This window comes from Rhagoletis zephyria, unplaced genomic scaffold (genome assembly GCF_001687245.7).
Source record: "Rhagoletis zephyria isolate East Lansing unplaced genomic scaffold, Rhagoletis_zephyria_1.1 Rzeph_scaffold_00076, whole genome shotgun sequence".
Lineage (NCBI taxonomy): Eukaryota > Metazoa > Arthropoda > Insecta > Diptera > Tephritidae > Rhagoletis > Rhagoletis zephyria.
Genome location: NW_016157160.1, coordinates 35,495 through 46,095, shown reverse-complemented (window position 1 = coordinate 46,095; position 10,601 = coordinate 35,495). Strand labels below are relative to the sequence as shown.

The window sequence follows — 10,601 nt, the reverse complement described above, 5'->3', positions numbered from 1 at the left end:
TCTTTTTTGGGAAAATAAAAGGCAATAGGATAAATGTCAGTGTGAACATTGATATTGTTTGCAGCAAATATCTAGTTGTTATTGCTTAGCAAGTGACACCACCGGAAGTTCCAATTTACGATATGAATGAAAAAATATGAAACTTATGTGAAGATAATTTTAATAAGATGATAATAATAATTTTGTAAGACAATTTAAAAGTATTTATATATATATTAGTTGTAGTACGGTAGCATGTAATATTTATAAATACTTATTAATTAGAACTTTAGTTCGAGTATATTTATAATGGTAGGTAAGGGAATCATAATATGTGTAAAATATTTGCAAATGAGATAGACTATTATGGTATTTTATATTTGTTTTTACGAAATTTAAATTGGATATTTAGGAATGATATTACTTTAATCCTCTGCTTCCGAAAGGGGTTTAGTAAACACACTTCAAGATTTTAACGGTGAAGCGGAAATGGTAATTATGCTACAAGCGCCACTACACAGGTCGGAATATGATCAGGTCGGGGCCTTAATGACGCTTTTAAGGTTCTTAAATAGTGTAAAACTTCATCGGAAGGTATTACTGGAATATGACGGACGGATAGTCTCCACTTATAGGGAAGTCTACAGAATAATTGGACCTAAACAACTGGGCACACGTCCCAACGGTTTTACCCTCCATTCCCGCCCATCCGCACGAGAGGCGCAGTCCGCATGACGTACGGAACCAATATTTTCAATTTTTGTGCCGGGTCACGATAGGCAGGAGTTTGTTAAGTGTCGAGATCTAAAACTGTTCAGCTACAGAACTTAATTCATCAGCTGATTTAATGTCTTTATGTTAATAATTCATTTATTGAGAGAGGATAGTACCGCTTTCTTAATGCTGAAAAGCGAATCAGATATATCAAATGTGCTGGATTGAGAGTTAAAATCCTGGCTTAAGTAACGGAGTGGCTCGTGTAATTCAAAATTTGTTTTACAAGTTTTCAAAAATAGGGGATAAAAGTGTCTTGATACACGGGAGGAAACATTAAGGCTAACTTCACCTAGAAGAAGCGGACTTGAAATTGAGCCTGTCAGTAATTTAACCACAAAAATTGTACGAAGCATTTCCCTGTGACTGACAAGTGTTGGAAGATTAGTAAGTTTTGATCGGCTCGTAAAAAGTAGGAACTGTTTTTTGATTGATTCTATCTTGTCTGAGTAACTTTGATACCTTGGTTTTCAAACCGCCGAACCGCATTCCAGAATCGGTCTAACTAATATTGTATAAAAGGTTTTAGTGAAATAAGGGTCACTAAATTCTTTTGACCATCGTTTCACAAATGCAAGTACACCTTTAGCCTTGTTGACTGTCACATTAATGTGAACATTAAAATTAAGTTTCGGATCCATTGTGATACCAAGGTCCACAAAATTATATACCTGTTCCAAATTATGGTTATCTATTGTATATGAAAGTGGCTGAACAGCCCTTCGCGAGAAGCACATTACTTTACATTTTTCCAGATTTAGAGGCATACAATTAACATAGCACCAGTTAGCCATGCTGTTTAAGTCTGCTTGTAGCAAATGCTTTTCTTTGATTGATACATACGAAAAAATCTGAGAAAGTTTTATATCTGTTGATATATCGTTTATAAAAATCAAGAACAGAATCGGGCCTAGGTGGCTACCTTGCGGGACTCCTGAAGTAACATCAATGGCGCCAGAAATTGCATTTTTAAACATAACCCTTTGTGATCTATAAAAGAGGTATGAAGAGGTCCAACGTAGAAAATTAGGTTGAAGACCGATCTTCTTGGTTTATAGATGAGCAACGAGTGACAAACTTTGTTAAATGCTTAACTGAAGTCGGTATATATAACATCCGCATTTTTTTTTTCGCTAAATGCTTTTGAGATATAGGTTGTGAACTCAAGAAAATTTGTTGAAGTTGATTTGCCTTTGCAAAACCGATGCTGACAGTATGAAATGGTAGAGGAGATAGAATGCGTCAACTGATTTGTAATAATTGCTTCAAATAATTTAGGAATTGCAGAGAACTTAGCTATGCCCCGATAGCTCTCCACCGAGGACCTGCTACCGCTTTTATGTAGCAGGGTTATGAACGATTCTTTCCATACAGTTGGAAAGATGCCCTCTTTAAGAGACAAATTAAATAAGGCTGTTAACGGTTCATAGAGATAATCAGCACAATTGATAAGAAAACAAGTGGGGATCTGGTCAGGACCATAACTAAAAGACTGCTTTAAGGGCTTAAGGTAAACTAATACATTATCGGGAGATATTATTGGATTTAGAAAACTGAGCGAACATGTTAGAAATTGTTTGATTATCACTAGATTCGGTATTTTGATACTTCATGGCGGCAGGAAACCCACGTACATTTGGGGTTATGTATTATACGTCGTTTGATTTTACACAAGTAAGCTTTATAACACTTTTTGTTTAATTCAAAGAACTTGTGACGCAATAGTGAGTATTTTACATAGTATGAGTTTAAGCCGGTTTTTTATGTAATCTAAATTAACGTGACTTTCTGTTTTTCAAACTTCTCAGTTCTTTAGTGAACCATAACTATGTTTGTTCTTCCGGAACACACAACATGTTTGCAATGAGTTGGCTGTCGCCAGACACAGTCTTGCGATAATGCATAGCGAACGAAAAACCATGTACCTTACGCTTTGAATTTACGAAACCATAAAATGATTTAGGATTGTTAATTCATTTCTTTTTAATTTTACATACATATGACTTATGTACAACATTTCTTATTTAATGTAAATGAGCTGTGAGGCAAAACTGAGTACTTTACATAATCACTGTGTAAGCCCGTCCTTTTAGACAAATTAGAAAAATGCGACTTTTATTTTTCAGTTTTTAAGACTCTCTGGCTTGAAGCTTGAAGACATTCACCAAAATATTTTGGAAAAAATATTAAGATTTACGTGAGCTTGACTGATTTTAAAATACCTAAAAAAATTGAGTTTTTTATGATTAAAAACCGTTTCTCGTTTTTGAAAAAAATCCCCTCAGATGACAAACAGTTTATGCTCTTGAGTTAAGCTACGAAATTATAAATGAAATACAGAATAATAAGTTCTTGAGTTAAGCTACGAAATCATAAATGAAATACAGAATAATAAGTTGTATAGTTCAAGTACTAGATATGTTTCGCGAAAGCAAATTTCAGAAAAATTAACAAAGAACTTTCAATGTTATCTTGGCCAATATATAGTGATGAAAAAGTCACATTCTTTTAAACTGTATAAAATAACGTTCTTACACAGTGATTACATAAAGTACTCGGTTTTGCGGCATAGCTACTTTGCATTTAATAAGAAATTAAAGTTATATTTATGTCAAATAAAAAACAATGTCCGTCCACTATGCATTATCGCAACACTCTGTCTAGCGACAGCCAACTCATTGCCAACATGTTTGCCCAGTTCTTTAGGTCCAATTGTTCTCTAGGCACCCTACAACTGGTGACTATCCGTATTATCCGTATGAACTTTGTCCGATTAACTCAGCCTATATTCCAATAATATCTTCCGATGAAGTTTTACATTATTTAAAAACCTTAAAACCGTCATTTAGGCCTGGACCCGATCATATTCTGCCCAGTTTCCTTAAAAACTGCGCTGAGAATATCTGTGAGCCTTTAGCAACTATATTGAACTTGGCACTAAAACATGGCGTTTTCCGTCAGTCTGGAAGGAATCTTTCATAATACCACTTCACAAAAATTGCAGGAGGTCTTCTATAGAAAGCTATCGAGGCATAACGAAGCTCTCCGCTATTCCCAAATTATTCGAAGCAATTATTGTTAATCAGCTTATATCTTCTTCAATTTCACAATCTCACCCCCGGTTTTCTAAAGGAAAATCTACTATCACTAATTTATTAGAGTTTACAACTCACATCTCAAATGGTTTTAGAGAAAATGCCTATACCGACGTAATATACACCGATTTCAGTAAAGCTTCACTCGTTTCTCATCCCTAAACTCGACCTAATCGGCTTTCAGCCCAGTCTTCTTCAATGGATCTCTTCTTAACTCTCTGATAGAACGCAAAGAGTTATTTTTAAAAATTGTTATTCAAACATCATTAAAGTTTCTTCAGGAGTTCATCAGGGAAGCCGCCTTGGTCCGATTCTGTTCCTGATATTCCATAATGAATAATTTTAGTACGTTGTCCTCTATCGAAGAAAGGTCTTTGTTACAAGAGGATCTAAGCAACGTGGTAAGTTGGTGTAATGTAAACTATATGCTATTAACCTTAAAAAATTTAAAGTTATGTGTTTTTTTTAATTTTTGAAGTTTAACTTCTTTAGATGCGGTTGGTTGGTTGGGAGTAAATTGGCAAATTCAGCGGAAATTGCACACGGAAATGGTGCAACGGAAATGATGCAAAATAAATGGTTGGGGCTGAAACAAGTACTTCTTGTGTGTATGCAACGGAAATGATGCAACGGAAATGGTGCAACGGAAATGGTTGGGGCTGAAACAAGTACTTCTTGTGTGTATGCATATGGTATGAATTTAACAAAAACTTGCTAATAAAAGGTTAGAGGATAACACTTATAAATACCAATACAAGAATGAAAGTTAAGGTGAGTACGTACTTAGATAAAGAAAATTATAAAGGCAAAAGTAAAAATAAAAACAAAAACAAAGATGTGTGAAGATAACGGAAAAAACGAAGACCAAGGTAAATTTAAACACTTTACTTATAACTATAAGGGCAAATGTGAAGGGGAATATGTAGCTGAGAAAATGATAAACTTAAAAGTAAACACAAAGAGGATGAGGATACCGATAAAAGTAAAGATGAAGATAGGGGAAGAAAGATTAAAATAAAGGTAATTAAAGAGGAAAGGATATATAGAGAGCTACAGAGACTCAATTTGGGATTTTAGATATTTTCGGGGTTCTCGAGACTTATCGATAAAATAATCGATATTTTTATCGGTTTTGTTATCGATATTTATCGACTTTGTTATCGATATTTATCGATTTTTATCGATATTTACCGATTTTGTTATCGCTATTCATCGATTTTGTTATCGTTATTTTTCGATGTTGTTATCGATATTTAGCGACTTTGTTGGCGCTATTTATCGATTTTGTTATTGATATTTATCGATTTTGTTATCGTTTCTTATCGATTTTGTTATCGATGTTTTTCGATTTTGTTATCGATATTTTTCGATTTTGTTATCGATGTTTTTCGATTTTGTTATCGATATTTATTGATTTTGTTATCTATACTTATCGATTTTGTTATCGGTATTTATCGGTTTTGTTATCGATATTTATCGATTTTGTTATCGATATCTATCGATTTTGTTATCGATATTTATCGATTTTGTTATTGATATTTATAGATTTTTTTATCGATAATTATCGATTTTGTTATCGATATCTATCGGGTTTGTTATCGGTATTTATCGATTTAGTTATCGATATATTTATCGATTTTGTTGTCGATATTTATCGATATTGCTATTGATATTTATCGATAAAAAAATAAAACCTTAAACTTATAACATTATATTAACAAACCTATCGTTTTATGTACAATTTCCAACCAATAAAATACATATCGGGGGCTTAGATTCAATACAACCTATCCGAAATTCATCGACGATTTAACTGCCATCGATGATATTGATGCTGACCACGTATGTATATCGTTTGTTAGAAAAATTTGTTATTGAATTGCATAGTTCAAATTAACATTAGTGATGACAGCTAAGCACCAAATGGGTTCAACATCGGAAAGTAGCTTTTCTGAAAATTGCAGGTAGATTGTATTGAATATAAGCCCTCGATATATTGATTATGACTACGGTGACCATCCGTTCTGTTTTTTGCAGGACCGTACTGTTTTTAAAAGGTCGGTCCTTCGTAGTTTTTCAAATTTGAAAAACCTGAAAATGTACTTATTTTATCCAAGTGTCCTGCATTTGTCCCGCATTTTATTCGTTTTAAAATTATTTAAAATTATGGATGGATTTAAAAAAAAAGTGTTTTTTGGTACTTTTCGTAGCTTTTCTTCAATATCTCATGAAAAAATCTGCAAATTAACGTAAGCGACTTACAGCTCGAAGGGTATTGATGTGCCTCTTACCAAAATATAGTATAACTTGTGGCGACTTCAATGAAAATTATTAGTGCTACAGGCGAAAAAATTGAGATTTTCAATCAAATACGCAGTTTCATTTGATTATGTTTTTTCATTATTTAAAAAATTCGATAAAGAAGATATATCATTACAGTAAACTTTGAGCCAAAGATAATGAGAATCGGATTAGAAATGTAGATGCTATGGAGCGCAATCTGCACAAATTATATATTTTTGTAAAGGGCATTTTGTAACTCGTCATTTACGTCGATTCATTACGTCGATTTTTGACAAATAACTGCGAAAAGTACCAAAAAAAAACAAAAAAAGAAGGGTATTGTTTTCGTTTTGAACGACTTTTAATTATAATATGTTTTACTATACTTTTATAAATATTCATGTAAAAAAAGATTATTGTCAATGAAGAAAACGTGATTCATTTTTAAAGTTTAAAATGTATTAAGAATTTAGAATCATAAATACTCTTTTGATATTTTTATACTACGTAAATATATGCAGGCATATTGTTCAAAAATTGTCCTTCATTTTGAATCCATATTTATGGTCACCGTAATTATGACACAACTTAGATATGTAACGTAAGTTTCACTTCTACAGTGTGGCCCAGGCGCACTTACTCCTTTTTTTATTTAACATGGCGGTGTCATATTGTATGTCAATTGTCCGCTCCTGCATCAGCACGCTACCAGTATAAATACTAGTAGCATCATACCAGTTGATGAGATAGTCTGCCAATTCATGCCCCGTGAAAAGCATAAGTGTGCCTTTTTGCTCACCACGCTCCAGCAGTCACAATGGCCGACAGAGCAAAGCACTCGCGTGGTAAGCCTGAGGTCCCAGGCTCAAATGCTGGCTCAGGGAAATTTTTTTATTTTCTATTTTTTATTTTATTTTTATTTGTTATAAATTTATTTTTTTGTTTAGGCTGTTTATTGTAATTTTCAAATTTAATAAAAAAAATATTTTTGTTTAATTTCTTTGTTTTTATAGCTCAAGCATTTCTTCCTAAAAGTTTTTTTGCAATGCAATTAGATTTTCAAATTTGTTATTTATTTATAAATTGAATAAATTATTTTTGCTTTAATTTATTTAACTTTAAAAATCTTAACCACCTCCAAGCGGCCTCGAACCTGCGATTTCAGAACCAGAACCAGTAGTCTTCACGTAACGCCACAGCCGACATTTGTAAGAAAAGCAATTAATTGCGTTTTATTTTGGCTTTGGCAATTCAAAGGCAGATGTCGCTGATCGCCTAAGTTCTTCGAAATTGTCGAGTTGGTAGGCACATACTAGTTAATGAACTAGTATTTTTTCTAACTGGTTTGGCTTTTCACTGCAGGGAGATTTCAGAACCAGAATCGGTAGTCTTAACTCGACGCCGCAGCCGAAATTTGTGATGAAAGCAATTTACCGCATTTTAGTTTTGGTTGTGGCTATTCAAAGACAGATGTCGCTGATCGCATAAGTTGTTCGAAATCGCCGAAATGGTAGGACGTCGCTTTAGCGCATAATAGTTAATGAACTAGTATTTATACTGGCTGGTTTGGCATTTCACTGCGGAGAACTGGTATAATTATAGTCCATGACGAACTGGTATGACTTCCGCATTTAATACCAGTTTTCGAAGTAAAATTTCTACCAACTAGTTTACTTTTTACTATGATGAACTGGTATAATTATTGTTCATAACGAACTGCTATGACTTTTATCCTTTATAATAGTTCATGAACTGGAATTTGTTCATACTTTATATATAGAGAGATTCTGAAAACAAAATTGCATTTAAAAATTAGTATAGTACCTGAGGTGAAGGTTGCATAATAAAAATATGAATTTTCCGGAAAATATGATTAAAAGTTGGGCTTGAAATCACTGCGAAATGTAACGGGTGATTTTTTAAGAGCTTGATAACTTTTTTTTTAAAAAAAACGCATAAAATTTGCAAAATCTCATCGGTTCNTTTCGACTTGTCGTACGGATCCCATTTTTAATATCTTCTCACAAAAATTCTAAATTGCTAAAATCTATTTGCATGTGAAACCTTTTTCTATACAAAGCCAGCGATTGAATAGCAGCTTTTGGAACGCTCGCCAAACTCAGCAGCACAACCGCTGATTACTGGGCCTGGCACAGGATGGATCAATCACCCGAGAAGCAAACCAATTTAAAAAGAAAGAAAGTTGCCTCATTTTCATTTTTTCAATTTAAATTATTTATCTTTTTTGTATTTCACATGAGACGCTTTGGTGTGGAAGAAAAAAATCAGAACAGTTTTTGACACTTTCGATACCAGAAGCAANCGCTCTGGACTCAGCGGAACAATAAATAATTTACTTACTAATTTTGTTTACTTTTTTTATTTACTTTTCCCTGATATCATTATATACTAAGATATGCTCATTTCACTTTTTGAATTAATCCGCGAATTCCGGGCCAAATACCCCACCGTGCATCGCCTCAAAAATAGAAAAAAGTATAAGGAGCGGCGAGCAAAGCGTCGTATATGTTTCAATGGAAGAGCGCGTAGTGAAAAGAGCAGAGCATACATATGTATGTACATACACGTTTGTAATTGAAGCTTTGTTCCATGCTAGCTCTTCGCATTGCTCGCCGCTCCACTATGTTTTTAGCTTTAAGGCCAGTATGCAGCTCTCAAGAAAACAGTCAAGAAAAAAATTGCCATTATTTCGTGTTTGTGTCCAAGGAATTTGGACATCTGATACCTCACAGCCTGTGACAGCCTGTTGCCTCACTCTTTCCTCAAGAATATATGGAATTTTTGCTTTCCTTGATAGCTGCATACTGGCCTTAAGAATTTGGATCTTATAAGCATTTTATTGTGAATGTTTTTTCCGCCGCTACTTTAATGATACGTTTTATTTACAGATAACAAAGGAACTTATGCAAGTGCTAAGCCAAGATCGCACTACGCAATATGGTACCAGATCCCAACATTTTCTAGAGCCGTCAATGCAACGTCACTTAACACACTTCTCTTTGATTACCCATGGATTTGGATCCCCAGCCATTATGGCCGTATTGCACGCATTCCAGGTAAATCTAAATTTTTGACATTATGAATTAAGCTTCTAAACAAATCTTTTATTTTCAGACTTTTCTTAATGAATCACTAAATTATTTAGACAAATTATACCCCTCAAATAGTGGTGGCATGGTATCTTCTTCTCTTGACAAGAATAAACTCGATAGTGATAAGAAATGATAGAATAAACTTGCTTTATTTTATTAAAAGAACGTTTTAAACGAAGTTAAATATACAAGCTTTTATTACAGAAAGAGTTTAGTATGTTTCGTAAAGAAATATATACGGCCTATGTATGTATGTGAGCAGTTTATATTTAAAATATAATTTTAAGATTATATCGGCGCTTGGCGTTCAATATCTCTTATACCGCAAACTGAATATCACGTATGTATGTATGTATTTATTTATGTAAAACAAAGTACGAAATTTTCACAAAAGAGCAACGACATTGATAACACTGTAGGGAAACTAAAATGATAAAAAAGCGTTGAAACATGTAAGCTTAATTGTGAGTCGTAGATTACGGATCTGCATACCGCTTTCTAGATAAGATCGCGTACGATAGTGCGTATGAGTAACATTATTTCCACACAAGAAATATTTTTCATTATTTCAGAACTTGAGATTTTCCTTACAGCGTAATTAAAACTTGTGAAGGATGTTTTAACTTTAAAAGTGAGCTTCTATCTACAATAATTATACAGTGCTACAAAAATAAAAACGGAATACACCCGATATATAAGATAGAGCAAGTTGTAAGTAGGGTCGAATACAACATACAAATAGGTTTCTTGTAGTCCTTGAACCTTTCATTTTTTCATCCGTTATTTTCGTACTTAATGCACTAATCCATTGAATTAAATTAGGGTACGGTATTAATTTAGGACTCAATTCCTCAGTTAATAGTAGTAGTATTTACTACCTACATAATCGACACAATTTCTTTTTTTTTTCGTTTAAATTGGAGACCATAGCAAGATGTACTCACATCCAAGACAACATGTCAGAAGAGCCAAAAATACAGACAGTAACCAACAAAGAATACACAAGACCATCCAGGGATGCCAACTCATTTCATCTTTCTCGGAATTTTTAGAAGCCAATATAATTCTAGTGGGTAAAAATTACAGTCGAATTTTGATTTTTTTTTTTCTTCCGTAAGTCGCCTAACTCTCTGGTAAAATTTTCAGGCATTCTTCCTGTCGGCTAGCATTTTCGGCCTCTCTCTTCTTATTGGGGCAAGTACGTCTCGCTTCCCTCGCGTTGCGCCCGATCGCATCGTGGCCCTGTAGGCGGAATCTTTTTTCTATGCAGCTTCCTGACCCTCCTCATCGTACCAGTTGTTCTTTCGGGATCGCTGAAATCCGACTACTTCTTCGCTTTACGTTCAAATCATTGAAA

General features: G+C 33.8%; 1 protein-coding gene across 2 annotated transcripts in view; it reads left to right on the top strand.

The window, feature by feature from the left end:
- Nucleotides 1-10,321, top strand: part of TfAP-2 (transcription factor AP-2) — a 429,556-nt gene extending 419,235 nt beyond the window's left edge. For both annotated transcript variants that reach the window (XM_017628545.1, XM_017628537.1), the window contains exons 7-8: nucleotides 9,041-9,208; nucleotides 9,267-10,321. In XM_017628545.1, the coding sequence (XP_017484034.1) occupies nucleotides 9,041-9,208; nucleotides 9,267-9,377 (279 nt within the window). In that variant the 3' untranslated portion in view covers nucleotides 9,378-10,321. The remainder of the gene's footprint in view (nucleotides 1-9,040; nucleotides 9,209-9,266) is intronic.
- The last annotated feature ends 280 nt before the right edge of the window (nucleotides 10,322-10,601 follow it).